At 40.1% G+C, this 24,971-nt stretch overlaps 1 protein-coding gene across 1 annotated transcript in view; it reads left to right on the top strand.

The window, feature by feature from the left end:
* Window positions 1–24,971, top strand: part of Tbx20 (T-box transcription factor 20) — a 52,973-nt gene that overhangs the window by 10,942 nt on the left and 17,060 nt on the right. Inside the window, exons 5-6 of the mRNA XM_036193804.1 lie at window positions 2,940–3,098; window positions 11,534–11,610. Coding sequence (XP_036049697.1) covers window positions 2,940–3,098; window positions 11,534–11,610 — 236 coding nt within the window. The remainder of the gene's footprint in view (window positions 1–2,939; window positions 3,099–11,533; window positions 11,611–24,971) is intronic.

Genomic DNA, 24,971 nt, shown 5'->3' with positions numbered 1-24,971 from the left:
GAAGTATCTGAGATAGTCTTTGTAGGCCAATCTCATTCAATGTGGTTCATTTTAAAGTATATTAGGTCCCAACTGAAATCTTTGCAGAGAGAAAATACAATTTAAAAAAAATTATTTTGATTTTCTACATGTGAAAGCTTTAGAATTCTTGGGTATTCTCCAGAAAGACTTTAGACTTCAGCGGTAGATTATTTACCCAGAATTTAAATGTTTTATTTTAGCATCAGCTCCAAGGGTAGCTGGGTTTTAGGAGTTTTGAGATGTAGCCCAATTGTGTGGCAATTGGATCTTGTCAAATTGTTCAGTTGTTGGGGGCCACTTATGTTGACTTTAGCCTTAATACTTGTATGATTTAATTTTACCCTTTGTCACTAGAATAAGTATCCTCTGAAACTGAGAAAGAAGGGTTCTTAGGTACTCTATTATTTGACCAGCTTCTTTGAATCAATTTGATGGAGGTTCTCTCTCTTTCTCTTTTAAAAATTATTTTTATTTGATGTCACTGGTGTTTTGCCTGTGTGAGGGTGTCAAATCCCTTGGAACTGGAGTTACAGACAGGTGTGAGCTGCCATGTGGATGATGGGAACAAAACCCAGGTCCTCTGGAAGAGCAGCCTGTGCTCTTAACCCCAGCCCCGAAGATTCTCATTTTTATCACAGATGTAGTTTTTAGTCTCTGACAGGAGCATCCACTGTTCCCAGGAAGGTATTTACTCAGCAAAGCACACTTTGCCTTTCTGTTGGTAGTTCTTAGCTCTGTCAGGTCTGGAGCAGAGTCAGCAGCCTCAGAGTCTGGGCTGTTCAGCACCCCTTACCAGAGAAAACAGACTGGAGGCTTAGGAGTGGGAGGGATGTCATCTAAGGTTTGAAGGGTTGGGTTTTTTTCTGTTTTTTGCTTTTGTTTTTTGGTCTCATTTTGGTATGTGGATATGTGGGTGACTGGGAATGTTATTTAATAGTTCTTATCTTCTCAGTTGAACATAGAAGGAAATGCTGAAAAATATTTTTATTAGGAGACAAATATTTGGTTTTGTTACTTCTACTGGACTCCATATCTATGATTAAGTCTCATTGTCTTGGACTCCTCGGAGGAAGTACATTATATAGAAAAATGATTTTCTCTTTCAAAACTTAATTTCAATATATTTGAAGAATTCTTTTTCCTTAGTTGCTCTTATTCTGGTTTGAGACCTGAAATAGTGGCAGATACAAAATTAAATCCCAATCAATGACTTCAGGTTGATTTACAAGTCAGAGGGCAGAGAGATACTATGTTGTCGATTGTTCTCTTATTTCTATGGATATTGGTTCTAAGATGTCCTGAAAATAATGAAGGCATGGCCCAAGTCACTTATATAAATTGGAACAGCTATTTACATATAATTTTCTCCTAAGTAGTACATAGGCTACTGGGAATACCTAATGCAATGTAAATGTTATATGAATAGTTATTAATCTGAATTGTTTAGGGAATAAAGGCAAGGAAAAGAGTATATATGTTCAGTGTAGGCACAATATTTTTTATCTAAAGTTGTTATTTTATTTGATTTATTTCTTGGTTTTTTGAGACAGGGTTTCCTCTATGTAACCCTGGTTGTCCTAGAACTCACTATGTAGACCAGAGTGGTCTTGAACTCAAAGTCATAGATATCCACCTATCTCTGTGTTTGCCTCCCCAGTGCTGGTATTAAAGGCATGCACAATCATGCCTGGCCCTATTTAAGGTGGTTTAAATCTACAGAGGTACCACCCAAAGATGCAGATGTCCACCGTTTATCAATTACCCTCAGTATCTAGTGGAGAGTTTGTAAATGCACTCAGCAGAAACTCTCCTGCCTACACCATACCCATCCACACAAGTCAGGAAAGCAAGGGCCCTTCAGTCACCATGTCAGATAGTAAACATCACCTAGTGGGCCCGATGAACTGTCTATGGGGTGCTTCCTGAGACCAGAGGATTTGCAAGGTATTTGAGCAGAGGATAGAACTGAACCCCCACTTTCAGAAAAGGCAGACAGGTTTTGTACATTTAAGTAGCTGTCTGTCAGTAGAGACATGTGGGAAACACTATACCTAAAAATGTGTTTTGTTCAGTCAAATGTGGTAGCTCATGCCTATAATCCCAGCACTCAAGAGGCGGAGGCAGGAAACTTGCGCACACACACATACATTCATGCCACAGAGCATGTATGGAGCTCAGAGGAAAACTTACAGAAGCCTATTCTCTCCTTCCATCATGTAGCTCCCAGGAATGAAATCCAACTCATCAGACTTGGAGGCAAGCCTCTTTGCCCACTGAGACATCTCACTGGCCCAAGACTTGATTTTGAAAAATGAATAAAACTTGGTCTGAGAAGATGGTTCAGTTGGTCACATTGCCTGCCACATAAGGATCAGAGTTTGGACCACCCTCCCCCTGACCCTCCCCCCCCCAACATCAAAGCCAAGCTTCAGCAGGGGGCGCTGTAGAGTGGAGACAGTTGGATCCTGGAGCTCAGTGGCCAATCTAGTCAGTGAGTTTCAGGTGCAATGAGAGACTCTGTCCAGAGAAAAAGACTGAGGAAAACACCCAGCATTCGCCTCTGGCCTCCACATGCATAAGCATATGTGCCCACACAAAGAGGAACACCAGCAGAAACATGTGTGTGCACACACTACACACACACACACACACACACACACACACACACACACTATAATACATAGAATACCACCCCCCACAAATGACTTCTCTCCTGCCTCCACCGTTTTAGAAGATGGCTTCTGGGATTTTCGGTTGTTTTGGTAAAATGTCATTCACCTCGATGACTCTGTAATTGTGTGAAAATGACTTGGCAGAGGAAGGGAAAGGGCTGGTTCTAGTCTTAGAATTGAACCTGAAGTTGCAGATTGGATGGGTTAAGGATATGAAACTCAGGACTTCCCATCTCCTCACTGTAGATAATTTTGAATTCAATGCATAAGTACCAGCCGCGGGTGCACATCATAAAGAAGAAAGACCACACGGCTTCCCTGCTCAATCTGAAGTCAGAAGAATTCAGAACATTCATCTTTCCAGAGACAGTCTTCACAGCAGTCACGGCCTACCAGAACCAGCTGGTGAGTGGGCTCTTTGAAGTTCTGTTCCTGCACAAGGGTTTTCAGTGCTCAAAGTAGAAGTTCCTTTGGAGAGAGCTATTGAATGTCAACATCGCAGCGACATGTACGGAGGGATCAGATGTTGCATCAGCTTATCTTCTAGTACCTTTGCTCTGTAGTGCATGCTGTCTGTTGGCTGATGCCTGACCTGAATCCACCCCAGTGTGCCTTCTGCAGGGAGCTCCTGCTACCTTTTCCTCCTCTTGCAGAAGCATGTCCAATTTTTTTTTTTTTAAACACTTGTACACAGCTGCCTAAATTACTCACACTTGAGATACTTTGTGAGTCTAGCTTAGCCACAGCTTAGGATAAGGAAAATGGCTGTGAATGTCTTTTTAAATAATAAGCTTCAGTCAGTCGGGTATTTCATTGACACGAAGACATCCAGTTTACAGCAGCAGGTTATATCTTCTACTACTCTCTGCCATACACTATATTTCCAACTTGAGCATTATTTTCATGCATAAGATTTAGTCTTAGTAAATATTTATAGATGGCCCACTAAGGCCAAGTGCTGTTAGGCACTTGCTCAAACATTTTACTCTTTCTTGGTCAACAGAATGTTTGGAGCAACACTGAAGCTGAACAGTGAGGAAGCTGAGGGGAAGCCAGAGGGAGGAATTTTCCTGCAGTCAAAAAAAGCAGGAAGAAGAATTCTTTTGAGTGTACTTAGAAAGAGATATTTGCATCTTTAGTTTAGTTAACAATTAGGCTTTTGTTTGATTAGCTCTAAGTAGCTAGGATGATTGTCTTCCTCTTCATACACTGTTGGTGTGTTGCAAGTTCTGAATGGATAACAATCAGGTGCTGTCTAGTGGCTGAGAATCCAACATGGTAGGCAGAGGGGATTCAGAGACTCCGGAAAGGCAGGAAGAAGCTGGAAGTACAGTTAGTCCTGTGCAAATAAGAAAGTGGAAATGAAGTGGGGGTTTGGGGGAAGTGGAGAGATGGCTCAGTTGTTCAGAGCACTGGCTGCTTATCTAGAGGTCCTGAATTCCATTCCCAGCAACCACATGGTGGCGCATAACCATCTATAGTGAGATCTGATACCCTCTTCCAGAATAAAGGTATACATGCAGATAGAGCACTCATATACATAAAATAAATAAATAAAATCTTAAAAAAGAAGAAAGTGGAACCAGACAGAAGGCATATTTAAGAATGGCCAGAGAGGGTGAAGAAGGCTCATGTTGAGGTTCATTTCACAACTATCACTGCAATTTCCCTTACTTGTAAGCTGGGGCTAAGACCCTACCAGACCCATTTTTGGAGACTGCAGTGAAACTCAGATGTGATGATGTGTACAAACATGCCTTGGGAACTGTGTTGTTGGACTGTTCAGGAATGTCAACTGTGCTTGTCCACACTTGGACATGAAAATGTCAGTGATTGTACCACAGAGATGGCTCAATAGGTCAGATGCCTAGAAAACACATACACACACACACACACACACACACACACACACACACACACTTAAATAAGTGAAAATAAGAATTTGTTGGCATGTTTGCTAAGATGAATCAATGCATAGTTGTTATGTAAATTACCTTATTATATAAACAAAGTGTCATCTTTTTTGTGCTCCAAAATGATAACACAAAAAGAGAGACTTTCAGAAAATATCCAAGGAGAACTTTGTGAATAGACCAAAGTCCACAGCACCCTAAAGCCCTGAAGATTGAAGCCACAGTCGCACTGGTATTTGAAAGCACTTGGGAAGTGGGTCTCACAGGTTCAGAGAAATACTAAGCTTATTTACACTAAATGAATATGTAATTATATGATGCAATACTAGATGTATAACCTTTAAAAAAAACTTTGTAGATGTTTTGGCATGAAATAAAAAGTTGTCCCATGGAAACTTCAATGCCATTTTCAGAATTCCCTTTAAAGAGGGCCAAAGGGAGAAAAGGTAAATTACAACTTTGTTTCGAAGACTGAAATGCAATGGGTTAGAACAAATATGGAGGGGAGATTCCACGTGCAATGCCTTAATTTGTTTTGATAGGCAAGGGAGCCATCCTGAAAAAATACCAGCAGGCCTACTGCCGTAGTGTGTCAATTACATAAGGATGGCTAGAATTCGGGAGCTTGCTATTGCACAAAGTGCCTCTTGAAGGATATATTTTTAATCTAATCTTCTCAGGAATATTATTAAATCAGAGAAATAGTACTTTTCTTATGCAATATACAGTTGGGGAAATTGAGGCATGAGTTAAACGAGTCACTGACAGTGGCTTGCTGTGCCCAGCATGGATTTGAATCAAGGCAGTTATAGTCCTTGACCTCTGAGATGAGCATCCCTTCTCAGGGGGCAGAATGCTTTTCTCTCAGCTTCTGGCCCTGATGGACCCTCAGGCATTTTCCCCAGAGGGTTTTAAATTATTATCCACCCCCCACATACACCCACACAAAGTCCTCACTGTTTATCTGCTGTGTGGTATTGTTCACAGTTATTGTCGAGTATAATGTGGGGGTTGCTCTCCTCAACAAGAGGGCCAAGTGTCAGCTAAGCTCACTTTAGCCAGTAGATACCATGCGCGTTGATGTGATTGTCTCATGGAATTATTTTTTCACTAATCTGTTTACTCAGAAAAACTTCTATGTCAAAAAGAAAGTCTTGTAAACAAATGGTCAGATGAGCCCCATGGACTCTTCACTTAGATTTCCCAGTGAACTTCTACCAAGCTGGCTTCACTCTGTCTGTACTGTTCTGCCATTCCAAACGAAGATGCTAGTCTCCTCAACTGAGGCCGACTCCATCCAGCAAGCACACTCCCACAGGAAGGATATTGCTGCCCTGTCCGTGTTGTCTTCATGACAGCCCAGAAAATCAATTAGAAATATTCCTTCATACTCTGGCAGTTCATTTACATTTTAGTATTGACCAATAATGACCATTGTGATCTTTCTTCTCCTCTGTATTATGCTCCAACTAAAAGTCACCGTCTAGGCTGGTTATTTTAATTCAGAAAAGTCCTTTCACATTTTCCTCAATAATCTTATTTAATTCTGACATTAATCCCCAATGGAAGCCCTGTGAGTGTCATTTTGTAGATGATAAAACTGAAATTCCAAGTGGTTAGGACACACACTCTTGGCTACATATTTAATAAGTGCCAGATCTGTCAGAAGGTTTGACCTTCTGTCTCCCAACTCCTACTTTTGGGTAGGATTGCAAGGCCAATGAAGTAATCACTTTCAATTCCATAGCTTGAAAGCTGAATTTGAAATGTTACTATATTAAAATAAGTTAAAATGCTAACTAATGCAGATTTTAACACTCATCACTCCCCTCACTGATGTTTATTTTTCTAATTGATAGTACAAGTGGGTTCAAAATTCAGTCACAAGAGCCCATCAATCTTGGTCTGCATCATAAAGTATGATGAATAATAACATTAGTAGCCCATTTCACCACGAACGAGCTCACAATAAAAGCCTCTTCCTCACTAGATCCCTGAGTTTATTTCTGTAATCCACCCTTAATGATATCCTTAGCTTAAAACCATCCATAAGTGTGGTTTAATACGGCAGGGCAGTTTTGCAAATGGCTGATAGATTTCCTTCAGGGAACAAAACTGATACAGGTCTCAAATTAGTTCAGGAATTATCACTGTCAGTAGGTCGGATGCTGTCTTTTCATACCCTACCTGCAGGCCTCCTGTAGTCAACTGCCTTCTCATTGCTACACTGCGTGTATTAATTTACCCATGATAAACACAGTAAAATAAGAACGACACAAAGGAAATAAATACATACTATGTACAGCATCAACAAAAAGTTTTCCATGCATGAAGAACTGAGATGGGAATTGAGAAGGATTTAGAAGTTTCCGTTTGGACCCATTTCCCTCTGTCTTTTGATATGACTGTTATTTTTATATCTGATAAATTCAAATGAAAGTTCCCCAAAGTGTGTGTGCGTGCGTGCGTGTGTGCGTGCGTGCGTGCGTGCGTGAGTGTGTGTGTGTGTGTGTGTGTGTGTGAAACCTTCTTACTTATTGAGGCTGGTAGTTATGTTCAGAATTAATGAAAATGGGACCTTTTTACCCATTTCTTCTTCTGCTTTTTGCAAGGGGATGATTGTATTTCTTTACATTATTAGATAAACGCTAAATACATTATACTTTCAACAAACTATTTTATAATTTAAGATTTAAAGGTCATGCATTGTTTTTGAGCCGGCAGATCATTGCTGTGGAGTTGAAGTGTAGGTCAGGTTTCATTTCTAAATGCCTTTGGTCAGATCTTTTCCTGATAATTGGAGAAATGGTCTCCAAGGGCCAATTGTACCTTACGGCTGGGACCCCAGCTGGGTTCAGAGTCCAGTCTTGTGACAGCAGATGGGAATAATCACCACTGTAAAGTTGTCCTTCAATGCGCCTGCAGCATCAAACATCTGTCCTCTGATTGTGCGTGCATTCACTTACAGATGACAGGAATGGCAAGAAGAATGGATTTCTCTGGTTAGCACATGCATCATGTTCTGTGTCATTGATAGTAAAAAACACAAGTCTTTGAGTGCACACAAACATACAGGTGGTGGGATTTCTTAGGTATACAGTGCGGCTCTTATGTGTCAATATGTTCTCTTCACTAAGTGAAAACAATTGCTGCTTTTAAAGACTGATTGGGGGAGCAGAGAGATTGCACCTTGATCTAGAGCATGTACCACTCTTGCCGAGGACTGGGGTTTGGTTTCCACAATTCACATATGGAAATTTTCAACCACCTCTAACTCCAGTTTCAGAGGATCAGATGCCCTCTTCCGGCTACTGCCGGCACTCACTTACCCGGTAAACATTAACTCACACAGGCATACACATATATACATAATAAAAATAAATCCAAACAAAATTGTTTTTGAGTAATAAAATAAAATCTGTGTCTCTGGTTTTGGGAGAATAACACAGGGCAGCAGCTTTGCAGGCTGCAAACTTCCTAGGCAGAGTTTGATGGAACAGGTCCAGGTAAGGTCATTGCACCTACCCACTTCCTTGCATCCATTCTCATAGCCAGTCTTTCCATTATCTTCAGTTTTACAGAGTGATGTCAAACTACACCTTCAGAAGCAAGTTTCCATATTTTTAAGTTAAATACTAATGTATGGCCTTTTTATGATCTGTTGTTACTTAGAATGCAAAAATTTTATTATTTAAAATTATTTTACAGCTGAGTATGATGGTACAAACCCTTAGTTTCAATGCTCAGAAGGCAGAGGCAGGCTGATCTCTATGAGTTTGAGGCCAGTGTGGTCTACACAGTGAGGTCCAGGACAGCAAGGAGTATGTCGAGAGATCCTGTCTCAAAAAATAAACACACACACACACAACACACACACACACACACACACTCAAGTGCATGTATACACATATGTATGTATGTATGTATGTATGTATGTATGTATGTATGTATATGTGTGTGTATTGTCTTATCTTGAAATAAGAAAACAAAATAGAATGCTTTTTTAGCAACATACAATTTAACCTAGTCTGTAAAAATCATTAAATGATAATTTGGTGGTTTGTTCTTAACATAAAGCTCAACAGACTCGTGTGAAGTTACTACTGTGGTTGTCTGCTGGGTCTGGATGAGCTGAGCCGCATAAGGTAGATTCCCAAGTGTAACTACAATCTCTGCTGCTGTATTCACTGGAGATAAAACAAACACGACTCCAGATCCAGCCAGCTTTCCTCTTCCTCTAATGCTCAAAACCAGTGATTTTTTTTTTTCTGGATTTAGTCAAACTCATACACAGAGAAAGTAAACATTAGGTGATTGTCTTGCAGTCTTTTCTCATTAATGTTCTAAATTGGATCGTCACTGCACTTTGTTAGTAGGTCTAGATATGCAGAGGACTGTGCTTTTTCACAGGTTTTCTAAAGGTTGAAATTATATCAAGATGTGGAGAAAAAAAGGCTATCATTGACAACCAGTGAAGGTTATAAAAAGTAAAGTTACAAAAAGTACTAGTAGATAGTTATAGTAATGAAAGATAATTTAAAGAAATAAGGAAACTCATACTGTATTTAATTCGTTTCCAGGCAGAAAGTTATGGCAATAGTGTTAGACCACAGACACGTTAATTGGCGTACATTTCTCCACTTACATCAGGGCACTGGAGGATTTTAGCCACACTCACCTCATCCAGAGCCACTGAACTTTAACCTTTGTAGCTATGAAAACCAAGCACAAATTTTTCAAAATCCTTTCCAGGATGAAGCAACCATCATAACATAGATAATTCTTTCTGTTGCATAGCTTATTTGCAAATGAGTAAAGCTTGCTATGGTTCATATCGAAGAGAAAAGGCTTCAAGAATTTCTGATGTTAGCCTCCATGTTAGACACACCATCTGCCATGAAGTCCAGACAGTTTTAACTACCAGCAAAACCAGCCACTTTTCAATTTCAGAATGTGCTATTTAGAGCAAGATTTGCCTTTGTTGTTTGGTCGCACACTTATAATTTTCATTTGGGATGGAGTTGCCTTTATTGTCGCTGACCCATGTCACTGCCCAGGTCTCTTCCCAGTGTTACCCTGCTGCAGAACAACCAATCCTCATTACATAGGTGCCTGCTAATGATTGCCCAAACATTTTAGGAGCCTTATGACATTTTGGCATTATAGAGTATTTTAAATTACAGTTGCTGAGCAGAAAGAAGAGCATTTTTTCTCTTTGAAGATTTTGAAATCCTGCTGGGACTTAGAATCTTAGAGCATAATTGTTGTCTGGGCTTTAAAAGATTTTTATAACTTATATTGAATAAACAGTATCATTCTTCTTGAAAGCTGACATTCAGATACAAGTTCAAGTCTGAACAAATGGCTGAACAGACATCTTCAGATGGGCAGCCATGTGTGAGAAGAGATTCTCCTGAAGTGCTGGGTGTGTGCGCTGTGGAGCCCACCTCAGCTCTCCGAGGACTCAGCTCTGTGCATATTTTAGTTGTTGCTTTTCATTGTGAACAGGTTTTACTTGTCTAGCATACTTCCCTCCTGTTTTCCAGTACCCATGATTTTGCTAAAAGGAAACTTCACTATTCTTTCGCTGCTCTCCAGTGGATGTTCTGAGCAGTTACCTCAAGGCTCCCGATAGTCACAGGCTCCTTCTGTGGCCTGCCAGTGCTGGAGGTAGAGAAGAATGTCCATCTGTGAGGTGGAGGGCATGTTAAGGGAGGTAAAAGCTCCTTTGCAGCCTTGCAAATGCAGTTCCCATTGAGAATACTTTAAAAAGAAAACGACAACTTTCTTTACGGTAAAAGAGAAACCCGAGGCATTGAATTTTGCATACCGCCTGATCAGTTTTTTTCCAAGTAGTATTTGTTATAAAACTGTTTTATAAATAAAAAATACAGTTATTTTTATAAATTTTATAGTTATCTTATAAAACGTGTTTTAATTGTTTTCTCTTCATTGTGAAACAGGAGGACATCTCACACTCCCTTTTCCCTGCTCAGAATATTTTGTGTGTCTCCCTCCAAAGATGAACTTGTATTCTAAATTTGATCTTACGAGCTCAGACCCTCTTGGAAGGCTTCCTTGTTAATAATTCAGTTAGGAGCAGGCTATATATCGGGTCCTTGTGCTCACTGTGACTGTTCATCAGATGAGGGCATAGGCATGCTTATCTGGGAGGTTCCTTTTGGTGCTAACAGGAATCACTATTCTGAGTCTCTTCTCATCGGTTCTTCCTCTGGTTTTGCTTCACAGCCTGGTGTGTTTTTCCTTGGAGGTGTGGTACACAGGGTCTAATGGGGCTTCACGTGTTAATAGTAATACTGTAAGACTTATAAATTCTGAAGTGTAGACACTTGATGTTGGAGACTGACTCTTACCAGAAAGTGATTGTTTCTCCATAGCATAGTTACACACTGTGATGTTAAACCAAGTCTGACAAAGTGACTGTTTTGATTCTAACTTAGTCAGAGGGAAAGGATAGTGGCAGTAACGTCAGTATCAGTACAGTATTGAACATGGGCTATTATTGGGCATTTAATCTTCTTGTCTATTACAGCATATATTTAACTGCTCAAAAAGCTATGAGATGCTTCCATACATAAGACAGCATCTTTGCTTTCATTTGTCACCCCCACCCCCAGTCTACACAGTTCTCTTTCCCCAGTTGAGTCCTAGCCTTACCCTAGCCTTTCAAATACTTCACAGCCTAGTTTCATGTCCACCTTTGCCAAAAAGGCCACCAAACCTTCGCTATTGCAGCCAAGACCCAGTACCCCTGTGAACTTGTCCCTCACTCAAATCACTTCTCATGATGCTTACAGACTTGACTGTATTACTGGGATCTGTGGGAAATGAAAAAAAAAATATTTCTGATACTGTTTCTTTGACCTTGGAAATGAGATTGTTTTGTACCCATTCATTCCTTCCCAGATAACCAAGCTGAAAATAGACAGCAATCCATTTGCCAAAGGATTCCGGGACTCCTCCAGGCTCACTGACATTGAGAGGTAATGAGAATTTTCTGCTTGCTCTTTTGTCCAGATAAGATTCAAGAGTGGGTTGTAAGAACACATGCCTTTTAACGCCAATCAAGCGTGGTCTTCGGTACGGTAGTTTCCATCATCTCTACACCTTCCCTTCCAACCAAATCCCTGTCATTATACAGCTCCTAAGTCTTGAGTGTGGCTCCTGCTGAATCTCATAAATGCTTGGTTCCCCAGCAAAGAGGTCTGTTTGATATGGACACATATGCCATTGAAAAACATCGGGTTTTGCTGTGACCAGAGAGTGGCTCCTAGTTATAACTGAACATTGTCTTAGCGGCGCTCTGCAGGGAAGTGGACACTTTATAGCCCTTTGCTGTCAGGAAGGGATGCATTTGTCAACACAAGGAATAGAGGGGCGGTTTGGAACCTTGAAATAAGGAGATGTCATTTCATGTCACACAGTTTTATCTGTGGAGTGGACTGCTAACATTAATAGGAATAATAAATATCAAGTCTGAGGACCTGTAAGCAGACAAGAAACAGTCATGTCTGTGAAACTTAGCCCATTCACAATGATAGTTGCTCATTGTCCTTTGAGACCATTGGGTGCTTGAGAGCCATAGCTATCAGCCCATTATGAATGCTGAAATGTATTTCTTTCAAGAGGATTTTGACACAATTGTTTATTTATACTCTTTATACATGGTAAATTTCTATCCTTCATCTCTATACTAGGTCTGATATGTTTGCTGATGGGTGGAACACCCTATAGCTACCAGCCCCCTTGTGTATTGTCTCTGAGTATCTTTGTGTGACTCTCCTGTCAAATGCCACATCTGCTTTCATTTTTATTGCCTACCACATGGGTACATCTGACCTTGGCACTTCTGGCCAACCTGTCTTGGCAACTCAAATGAAAGGTTAATCATGCTTTTATCAACTTCTGACTGATTCTTCTTAAACCTGCCAAAGCGGCAGAGCATGGAATGGTGGTATAATTGGAGGGAATAGATGTAGAGGCTGTGTAGGGAGTCAGAGAGTTTGAGTAAAAAAGACTAATTACTGGAGAGTCTGACCAGTGGTCAGAGGTGGTGAAGCCAGGGATGAACCTTAGGCTGCTGGATGGACATCTATTGTCTAAGTTTCAGAGAACAGGTTGGTTAAAGAATTGTGGATAGTAACATTTATAAAAGTGCAAAAATGTTTCTGAGTCTCTCATCTTAGACTAGCCTTGCATCTAACCCTTTAGACCCTATCTGGATAACTTTGAATGGTCTCTGTCAACTGATCTTAGAGTAAAAATAGCCCTGCAGTTGCACGCATGCTCATGAGATAGGAGCCCGGCCTGGCTGCCCTTTAGAACAGCAGATTTGATAATGCATGTGGCCACATTTTCCACTTATTAAATAAGCGTTCTGATGTGGGAGCACTCACTTGTATGTGAAGCTAAGTGGCCTACGATGGTCCTAAGGCCAAGAGAGCACTCTGATGTGACTAGCTGAAAGTTTGCAAGATGACCTAAGTGGTGTGAAACTGGCCAAGGTTTTGGATTTCATTTCCAGGTATTTAAGCCTGAATTTTTCCTAAATAGCCTTTGGGGATGGGACAAATCAGATCAATTGATCTTTAGAGACCTAAAGAAATTAAATTAGTCTGGAGTCAGTTACTGCACTAAACCATGGAGTAATTGAATTGTTCCCTGTAACTGATTGAAAACAGCCCTATCTGTAACAATCCTGGGAGCTTTTCTTCATAAGAGATCTGAGAGGAAAACACATTTTTTTATGACATGATGAAAGATACTACATTTTTCTAACCTAACTGAATATGGTGTAACAAATATGTGACTTTAATGATTTCAAGTTTCCTGTTCTAGATTTATAACTTACTGTGTAGGACAACCAACCCCAAATACCTTCAGGATGGGACTCTGTGTGCTTAGACCTCAGCCTGGCCTTGTAACTGTCAGCTCTGGGTGCTTCATGAGACATCACGGTTGTCCTGGATCTGGGTTTAGCAGGCTTTACTTAGCTGGATGAGTCCCATCCGCCCTTCACGTGCAGCCTCATTGTGCAGGGTCAGAGTTCTCCTGATTTGTAAAAGAAAACTCATGTCCTTATCAGGAAGAGAAGCACATGTCTGGCGGGCAGTTAGGAAGCACACTCAACAGTCTGAGGGGATGGCTTCATAGGAATGAATTTCTAGCCATTTGGACCAGGGAAGAACTGTTGCTGATTCTGTGTAGCCGAGGACAGCCTCCAGCCCGGTGGGTGGTGTTCCCCACCCTCCTCTCTTTTTGGGTAGCTTCATACAAACACAAAAGCTCAGTGTTGCTTCCGAGGAAGGGGAGATAACAGGGAAAGATTTAGGATATTTTCTTCAAAATTAAGGGCTTTTGTTAGCCTCTTTCCTTTGACAAAAAGTGACTGCTCAACTGTAGAAACAAACAAAAACAGAAACAAAATGCTGCCAAGGCAGGAAGACACACGAAAGGGACAGCCGACTTCTATACCTGTGCATTCTCCCGGGTTCTTTGCTCTGAGGACAGGAGTCACCAAATACCATTTCTAACCATTTTACCTATAGATATAGCTACCTTATAATTTTTTAATGATTATCTTATTTTTTCATTTCCTGCCACTCTTTTAGTTGTTCAGGGTTCTTATTTTTTTCCAATTATGAACAATGCCAGGGAGAAAATGTTATTTCTTTACATGTATTCTTGATTATGTTCATAGGATAAGTAACCACAGATAAAAATGCCAGGGGAAAGCATGTATTTTTATTAATTTTTCTGATATATTGCTATTTTTAATGCCAATTTTGGGGGGAAAGAACCTAAGTGTTCAATAATAAAAAATGATTTAATAAATTTTATAGTCATATGATTTAGAAAAGTGTTAAAATATATAAAATTCAAAATACCATTTTAATCATTTTTAAGTGTGCTATTCTGTGACATTAAGTAGATTCATAATGTCATGCAACCATCACCTCTATCCTTTTCCAGAATGTTCTCAGTATCACAAAGAGATAGTATGCTTAGCCCCTTTCCCTCTTCTTTCTCCTTTTGGCCCAAACTCCTGGTAGCCCCCATGTTAGTTTCTGTCTGTGTGAATCTGCTGACTTAATTATCTCTTGTAAGTGGCCAGGTACATGTTCTCAAATATGTCTAACACAGTCAAGTTTTTTCAAGAAAGATCATCTGACATTAAGAAAAAAGAAGAAAGATTGACTGAAGCCCATATATTTGGGCCATTTCAAAAATGGTGGTCATCATTTCATTTTTGCTAATATGATGGGGTAAATACAAATTTTCTTTTAGGAATTGGCCTATTTATTTCTTGAACTCAATTTTTTTTTTTTTTTTTTTGCATTGTCTATCTCTTAGCAATCCATGAAAACCATTTATGTGTCACAAATACCCTTTAAGGAAGAAAGGGTTTGTTCTGGCCCACTGTTCAAGGCACAGTCTTAGGTAGGAATCAAGGCAGCAGGACATTGAGGCAGCTGGTCACATCATATCCAATTCCAGGAAGCAGAGACTGACGGACGCTTGCTTCTGCTCAATTCCTTTCTCTATGTATGCAGCCCAAGGTCCCAGCCAGGGAATGGAGCCATCCACGGGATGTGGATATTCCCACCTCAATTAATACAATCAACTCATTTGTCCCCCACATGCATATCAGAGACCATTTTCCCATGAGATTCTCAATTCTCCAGGTTGACAGCATGAATCATCACATTTTCTTATACTTTACTATTTAAAAATTTTTTTGATAGAAACATCTTTTATTTGGGTAACATGTGCTTAAACAGGTCAGTCAGTAAAATAGATTCTACAGAGTATGGTACTATTCACAGCCCTTCCCCCACAAAAATAATATTGGGGGGGAATCTGCCTCCCGGTTCCTCAGAACTATTTGAATTCTTGACTCATTCAGATATTTGTTTTGATATGATATAAAAAAGACATATTACTTTATATTTTTTTCTATACCATATACAACCTATACATCAATTTTTTACTAAATTATGAGTCTCCCTTGATTGTTTACATAATTCTTTTTTAAAATTTAATTAACACTTTTTCATTTATTTACATACCAACCATGGTTCCTCCCCCTCCCATCTACTCCCCTCCCCATCTCCTCCTCCTCAGTCTTCTTTCAGAAAGGGCCAGACCTCCCATGGACTTGAACAAAGCATGGAATAGTAAGTTGAGGTAGGAACCTCCCCCCACACATACACACATCATAAAGGCTGGCTGAGGTAATTCAGCATGGGAAACAGGTTCTTGAAAGGAAGCTAAGTGCCAGAGACAGGTGCTGAACTCACTGCTGGGAGCCTTACAAACAGACTAAGCTACACAACTGTCACACACATGCAGAGGGCCAAGGTCGGTTCTCGGCAGGCTCCCTAATTCAGGTCCAGAGTCCGTAAGCACCCATGAACTCAGGTCAGTTGTCTCTGTTGATTTTCCCATCATGACCTTGACCCCCCTGCCTTGTACTTGCCCTCTTCCCTTTCTACAGCAGGACTCCCAGGGAGCTTGACCCAGTACTTGGCTGTGGATCTCTGCATCTTCTTCCATCAGTCGCTGGATGAAAGCTCTCTGATGACTATTAGGGTAGTCACCAATCTAATTACAGTAGATGGCCAGTTCAGGCACCTTCTCTACTATTGTTAGGGGTCTTACCTGGGTCGTCTTTGTGGATTCTTGGGAGCTTCCCTGGCACCAGGTTTCTCTCTAACCCCAAATGTGCCCCCCATCAAGATGTCTCTTTTGTCTCTTTCGTTACTCTCCCCTTCCATCCTGCCCCCAACCCACCTCCTGCACCCAGCCCACACAACCAACTCCCTCAAGTTCCCATCACCACCCCCCATCCTCCCCATCCCCAGTTTACCCAGGAGCTCTCTTCTATTTCCCCTTCCCAGGGAAATCCATGTATCCCTATTTAGGTCCTCCTTGTAGTTTCTCTGGGGCTGTGGATAGTAGTTTGGTTATCCTATACTTTACTCCTAATATCCACTTAGGAGTGAGCATTTATTATGTTTGTCTTTCTGGGTCCAGGTTACCTCACTCAGGATGTTTTTTTCTAGTTCCATCCATTTGCCCACATTTTTTTTAACAGCTGAGTAATAATACTCCATTGTATAAATGTACCATATTTTCCTAATCAGTTCTTCAGTTGGGGGGCATCTAGGTTGTTTCCAGTCTCTGGTTATTACAAACAGTACTGCTATGGACATAGTTGAGCAAGTGTCCAGACAAAGTTGAGCATGTGTCCTTATGGTATGATTGAGCATCTTTTGGTTATATGCCCAAGATTGGTATAGCTAGGTCTTGAGGTAGATTCCCAATTTTCTGAGAAACTGGCATATTGATTTCCAAAGTGGCTGTACAAGTTTGTACTCCCAACAACAGTGGAGGAGTGTTCCCCTTACTCCATATCCTCTCCAACATAAGCTGTCATCAGTATTTTTTATCTTAGTCATTCTAACAGGTATAAGATAGCAGTTTTCCTAATTCTTATCTACACTAGGTCTTTCAGTCTTTCAAGTTGTTGCTTTTGTACTTTGCATAAATTGATAACATATGTAAATACTGAGTGTCTGAGATGTCAAATCTATGTTTTCTTCTTCTTGTCAAACTTTCTTGATGCTCTTTGATGCATCCGCATCCAATCTTCAGAATCATTTGGCTAGTCTTCCCCCCAAAATGCCATAGGGATTTTGATTTTATTTCTGTTGAACTTATATACAAGTTTTCAAGAGAGAATTGATGTGTTTATAGTATAAGAAGTTCCTTTCAGGACTACTCATGTTTACCTTTTTAACAAAATGTCCTCTTAGACTAGAAGACATTTTGGCATTTTCAGGTTTTCAAATCCCATATTCATTTTCTTAGAAACATACCTGGCTCTATGAAGCTGCAACATTCAGTGTAACAGCTACTGGTTCAGGGTAGCTAGTGAAAAGTTGAAGGGAGGCTATCCCAATCCTGAATTTAGAAACAAAAGTAAAAGAACCCCTCCCCCAATCCATCTGAACTTCACTTTAAAGCCTTAGTAAACAAAATGAAAAGATCTTGCTAGTAATTCACAATATTCATTAGCTATTAAAATAATTTGGGTTATTGGATTAAATAAAATATATTTTATTGCTTATTTGTGTGGCCACTAGACTATTATGGAATTACATATGTGGATAGCATTTTATTCCACTAGAAAGTACTATACTAAAGGGTTTTCATGAGATATGGTTTGCTGTGGCAAGTAGAATTTTAAATTAGAAATCTGACTGGTCTTGTTTATGAAAAATGATCAAATTCCTCCTATCTTTTGTATTTTTACACTGTAGTGAACACAAAAGTTAGTTTAATGAATTTGAATGTTTGTTGGTTTTCCAATTAGATTGCTGCATAGTCTGTAAGAAGTAATAATTTTATCTTTGATAGCTATGCATTTAAATCAGTCTCTTTCTTTATGACAATGACTAAAGTATATTGTTGACAAATAAAATCCCTGGTATTCTTTTCTTTCCTCCCTTCATTCATAGTGCTTCTTGTCTTACTGTGTGTAATTTCTGTTGGCTGTGTTTCAGATGGGTGTTCTTTATTACCCAAACCCAGTGAGCACCAATGCCTCAGTGATAAGATCCTGTTCAGCCAACACTGATTGAGTTTATATTCAGCATTCTTTTTAGAATCTGTTGAGTTGAATTAAAATTATTTTTCCACTTTTACATAATAATATGGTTTATTATTCTCATATCACCTGTTGAACCATCACCTTATTCTGGAATAATTCCAATTTGGATTTTATGTTTCTTTGGAAATATATTGTCAGACTTATTTATTTATATTTTATTTAAGAGTTTTTGTTAATATTTGTAAGGGGTAAGACATTGTTCCTCTTTCTCTGGCCCTTCCAGATTTTCTTCATTATCACTATCAGATTCAATTTGCTCATTGGAAATATAATGTCTCCTTTCTTTTTTCTTTTGGATTTAGTTTAAGTAGAAAAGAAATAACCATTTACCTGAATAGTTTATCAGGCTGGCACAAATACCAGATGCAGTATTTTTTGAGAGGATCACTTCTTTATCAAAATTCTTAGTTTGTTCCACAAGTTATAGCTGACCACAGATGGAGTTAGTCTCATTTAGGGCCTTTGCTTGACTTCAGTTGCTTCTTGCCATGTGCATACCCTCTTTTAATCTTTCCTTCTGATGCCCTTTGATTTTTAGGAGAAGTCATGGTAGGAACACACTCTTCTTTCTTTCTTTAACATACAAACATCCTGACATTTCTTTAAGACAAAAATAACCATCTCCTGATTTCATAGCCTAGTTTTTTGTTGTTGTTGTTGTTGTTCCTTTTTATGACTTCTTAGAATTGCATATACTTTCTTCAATTCTTTCCTTCCATTTCTTCTGCCCTGTCTTGTGGAGGTTCACTCCTACTACCCCACAGTTGACCTTTGCCTGGTTGCCTGTGACCCACCGACTGCCTGCCCAACTTCCAGTCCTCAACCTGCTTGCCTATCAGCAAATCCAGCACATCTGTCCATGTCCTTCCCAGGCTTCCACAACCTCTCTCTCTTCTGGTTTCTCATTAGACCTGTTGACTCTTCTTTCTCTACCTCCCTCCTGCTCCGTCCTCATTGTCTCCTCTGTAGCAGCGATGTGATACAGACTTTAGATATTCCATCTTTCCTTCTGAGACGGCACATGCTTCCCGGGAGGTCTGTCCCAGATCAAGGCCAACTCTATAGGGCTTGGTTGGTTCCCTCCAGATTTACACATTTAACTGGCTATTGCTTTCCCATTTCCTTTTCTGCTGAAAGCACCTCAGATTTCACACACTTAAAACTGAATGTACTACCACCGGCCTGCACACTGTTCTCCCCTCCCTTACTGCTCCTGATTCAGCCATGACTGAATCTTCCCCATGCTCTGGCCAAACAACTCGGGGGGTGGTGTCACCCTGACTCCTATTTTTCTGTCTTCAAACAGTTGATAACTCTTATCAATTAATCATTCAGAATACACCGCAGAACTCCAACCACCTTCCATTCTGCTTACCATCACACAGATGGAGCCATGATCCTCCTTTTCCTAGATTATTACATTAATATTCTATTTGATATGTTTGCTTCAACCCTTTCTGTCCTTCTGTCTGTTTTCAATAGAGCAATTGGAAGGACTTTATCAGTGACAGGAAGCTAGGTTGCTTCACCCCTGTGCACAGTTCTCTAGTTACTCATTGAAGGTCCAGAGAATTCTACCCAGTCTCCCAGTGAGTGCACTGTCCCTCTCTTGCCCATTTTCTCTAGACACTCTGGTCTCTTGTCTTCCCTCCAGCATGCCCAGGCTAACACCCTCCACCCTTCTTTCTACCAATATTGTACTTAGTGCCCTCGTGTCTGAATGATGTAAGCCTTTGTATTGTGTTCCTAATGTCTTCAGAACTTAGAGCCTGGTATTATTAACACTCAAGTATTGCTGTCAAGTTGTCCTGTTGATGAAGTGTCCTTAAAAAATATTCAGTATGTCTGGAAAATGTGTGAGTCTTTGCTTTCTCTTTGTTAGACCTCTGTAAGTCAGTGACAGCTAATATGTATGGTGTTTCTCTGAGCTGAGTCTGTGTCCTGTGTAAGACAGCTGTTTGCCTCACTCTGTGTTGCTATGTTACTTTTGTTACTGTTTTACTTTGTTAGTTTGGTCGTACTGTAACAGGATAACTCCATTTGTGCTAAGCAGTAAGTTACATACTGGCAATTTGAATTTCTATTACTCTTCAAAACAGTCACTTACTAGGAAGCTTATCTCTATTTTATAGGTGTGACAAGTAAAGCTGAGTGAGATTGATACTGTCATTATTCACATGACTTGTGACAGCTAATCATAAAGCCCATTTAGTTTGTCAGAAACCAAGGTTGCCTGAGCAAGCTATGCCAGCAATGTTGATGGACTGTTTGTCTTTCCATAGTCAGGACTTATCACCAAGAAATTCACAAGCTCCATCATTTCTTAGGCTTTAACTCACCAAAGAGTCTTGAGTTCACTTATTGGACAAGTGCCAATTCTTTATTCTGTTCTAAACTCGATGAACAATATCACAGACGTTCAGATCACACATTACACTTCACACAATGATACTGGAGTGAGAGAGTGGATAAGGAGGGGGTAATATCGTATCAGGACTCAAGAGAACCTTGATGAGAGTGAAGGCAGAGTTGGAGGCATCATGAAGGTGGTCACATGAGAGTTGTTGAACCCAGCCACAGGATGTTCAAGGGCAGAGATGTTAGGGGAGATGTCAGGTAGGGCTGTGAGGTGAGGGCTGTTAGATGAGATGCCAGGTGAGAAACTTTTATCCCTATGCCTTTTTATTTTTTGCCTTCCTTTCTTTTATAACACGTTAACCACAATCTTTTCAGTCTTAACTCTTCTCATACTTATTTCTTCCACACTCTTTCCGGCTACTGGAATTGGATTCATTTGACTCTCAGTTGCTAGCAAACATACAGGGAATGGTTCTGGAAGGCTATGTACATCCTCTTCTTCATGAATTGTATTATTAATTCATGTTTCTGTGACAATGATCCAAGAACACTTACGTGGATGGGTATTAATTTTTAGTTCACAATTTCAGACCATGGTTGTCAGGCTATGTCACTTTGGATCGCAGATGAAGTAGGATGTCATAGCTGTGGGAATCTGTGGCAGAGGAGGCTCTTCACCCCATGGCCCCTTGGTTTCCATGAAGGAGGAAGGCAAGGTATAATTTTCAAAAGCAGTGCCCTAGTAACCTACTTCCTTCAGTGAGGCCTCACCATAGTAACCCATTCAGCTAGAAACTCCTGAATGGACTATCCATTTATGAGAACAGGATCCTTATAAACTATTAAACTTCCAATAACAACAGTAGTTAGGGGGGTCAAACCTTTATTACATCAGCCTTTGGGGCCATTTAAAAATCCAAGACATAATAGGAGTTCTAGTATGTCTGTTGTTATTATGAACCTGACCTTGATGAAGGCCATGGTCTTTTCCTCAGAACTCTTTCAATTTTCCCTTTAAATGTGTGCTGTGTGAGACGGTTCATGGGGAGACATGAACTAATGACTGATCATCTCAGATGAGAACTGATGATAAAATATGGATATAAGCAAAGTCCAATTTGCTGAACCAGTCAATTTTATTGGGGTTACTTACAGGAGTGAATGAGGGGTTACTTATAGGAACAGAAATTATTCAATGATAGCTGCATCATAAAATTCCCACCTCAGCATGGGCTGAATCTCTGCCTCCTTTTATCTGCTTGGTTTATCTGAGAGCCTCTCCCAGCAGTCCTTACAGTCTTATATGGGGAGGGAGGATCTTGGTGAATCTGGTTAGCTTCAGGGACTTCCTGAAGCGTTTGAGTTGTTTACTACCTGGGTTTTATGGAGCTTCCCTGTAGGACAGGATGATTTAGAGCATCTTGTGTCTTAATGAGCTTCCTTCCAGGATGAAATGTTTTATCTCAGAGGAAATTGCTACACAACAGCATGTCATCTAGCTTATAGATAATGGGATAAAAGCTAATGCCAAACTTACTTTTTTTTTTTTTTTTTAAATAGAGAGAGCTTACCTGTTTCTTTCTAAAGAATATGTTTCTGAAGTTATTTCTTTAACTTCAAAATTCAAACACTACCATATATATGTCCATTGTAGACTTTTTGTTAGCATTTAAATAAGATTGTAACTGGAAGATTTCCTATGTCCCTGCCAGTGGTCAGGACAAATCTCTCCCACTTGTGTCCCCCAAGTAAACACACATAGGCTTACATTAATTATAACTGTGAGGCCATGGCTCAAGCTTTTAGCTAGCTAGCTGTGTATCTTAAATTAGCTCATAACTATTAATCTATATATCGCCACGTGTTCCATGGCTTTACCTGCCTCCCATTACATGTTGCTTCCTGAGCGGCTTGCTGGCATGTCCTCAGCTCTGTCTTTCTCCTTCCTCTCTATATGTTTGCATTTTCTGCCTGCCTCTAAGCTGCCTTGCCATAGGCCAAACGGCTTTATTTGTCAACCAGTCATAGTAACATATTTTCACAGCATACAGAAAGACATTCTCCCATCACTTCTCATTTCCTTTCTAAACCAAAGGAAGGTTCTAACTTTAACATAGTAAAATTACATATAACAAAGCAGTCATCAAGCAAGGATTACAGTTACAATATCTAGTCTATTTGTATTTTGTAAAATTAAAGAAAGAAATTTGTTTATCCTGTATTTGTGAGTCTAAATTTTTTTTTTGTTTGTTTGTTTGTTTGTTTTTAAGATAGGGTTTCTCCATGTAGTTTTGGTGTCTGCCCTGGATCTCACTCTGTAGACCAGGATGGCCTTGAACTCACAGAGACCTGCCTGGCTCTGCCTCCTGAGTGCTGGGATTAAAGGCATGCACCACCACCAACTATGGGAAGCAGTGGATGTATGTTTCCATCTAGCAGTGTGTAGCCCAGAAGTCTCTTTTGTTTTCTGTACTAGCAAAAACTAAATCTGTCATGACACAGTACACTGTGCAGCTTGGAGATGCCACTGTGTAGTCGCAGAAATATGCCATGCTGCACTCAAGCTCACACAGTACTGTGAATCTGCCATACTGTAGCTCAAGCCTGCAGGCTGTGGCATCTCTGCACTACAGCTTTCCTGAGAGACACAACTAGAAAGCTGCTCTTGGCTCCATTTTAGAACCCCCCCCCCCTTTTAAAAACTATCTCAGGTTTTGGATAGAAATTCTTTCCCCACATTGGGCACCATATGTATCTAGAAGTATTCCTGTGTCCTGCCCAGTCTGCAGTCACTCAGACACAAGTAAACATGCAGAGGCTTTTATTAATTAAAACTGCTTGGCCATTAGCTTGGGCCTACCACTGACTAGCTTTTGCACTTAAACTCAGCCCATTTCTGTTCATCTATATGTCACCACATGTTCTGTGACTTTACTTATGGGCCATTACATGCTGCTCCCTGGATGGCAGGCTGGTGTCTAGTCACTCAGCCTTCCTCTTCCTAGAATTCTCCTTGTCTGCTTATCCCATCTCTACTTCCTGCCTGGTTACTGGCCAATCAGCATTTTATTTATCAATCAATCAAAGCAACACATATTCACAGCATACAGAGTGATATCACCCATCATAAGATTAATGTTTTGTGTTGATAAGAAATCTTAATTAAGCTCAGGAAAAGTTTATCCTTGCTTTCTCACTTCTCCCCACTGTTGCTGCTGTTCATCCCTGCCCATTAATGGCTCCAGTCAGACCTTCTAACACTCCTGCTGGGCATCCACAGCATCCCTGAGTCTTCTCCCTATTCCTCTGTCTCCTCAACTCTTTGTTCTGACTCTTGGGTGAATTTATCAGTCTGCTAGTTTGTTGATTCTGCTTTCTGGTGCACCTAGTATTCTGTTGACAGTTTCTACTGAGTGTCTATAAAATTTGACAATTACTATTTTATTATTTCCAAATATTTTAACAAGTTCAAAATGTTCTCATTTTATAGATCCTGACTCCTGTTTTATTCACCTAATTTTATTAAATGTCAAAATTCCAAAGTACAAACTAGAGATTTTAAACTGTGTCTTTCTATTGTTTGTAGCAAACCTATTTCAAAAGTAATCTTGCTATATTTTATTAGTAACTTTCCTTCTCTTGATTGTTCAATATTTTATAATGTTCTCCTTTCAAACACATCTATAGGATAAAATGTTTGCTTACTATTAGAAATCAGGATGGATTCTGAGTAAAATCATGTGACATGTGGTTAGCTCTTCAAACTGAGGCTGAAGAAGGGTAATTAGTTCATTGTCATCTCAGTAATGTGGGAACTTTAATTCTGTGTGGTGTAGTTAGCTGGATCCCATAGGTGGGAGCAGCCTTTGCATTTATGTAGCTCCCCCATCTGCCTTGGCAGCAGAGCTCATTTGGGCTAAGCTCCAATCACTCCCAGCTAAGTGAGCATGCACCCTCCCCTAGAGATAGTCAAGATCCGGGGCAGGGATGGCACCCTTCAGGGTACCAAGTGCACTGTGACCTGAGAGTTCCTTGCTGTCTTCTCTTACTCTCTTCAGGAGTGTGGAACCTGCTTCCCACCAACTAGTCCAAGCTGGGGTTTAGATGAACTGGCTTGTAGTTCTCAGGTAGCATTCCTCTTTACACACTTGTGGGTGGCACATGGGTGTGCCTCTCCATTTCCTTTCTTACTTGTGACTGAAGTATACAAGTGTATACTTGGCACTCTACTTCATTTTCTGGGTTCCTCTAGTCATGTAAGTGGGGCAGGAAATTGAATACATAAGCCTATATTACCATGTTTCTTTTAAA

The sequence above is a fragment of the Onychomys torridus genome, chromosome 7 (genome assembly GCF_903995425.1).
Source record: "Onychomys torridus chromosome 7, mOncTor1.1, whole genome shotgun sequence".
Classification (NCBI taxonomy): Eukaryota; Metazoa; Chordata; class Mammalia; order Rodentia; family Cricetidae; genus Onychomys; species Onychomys torridus.
Note: the sequence above shows the minus strand (reverse complement) of the source record. Positions and strands in the feature narration are given on the sequence as shown.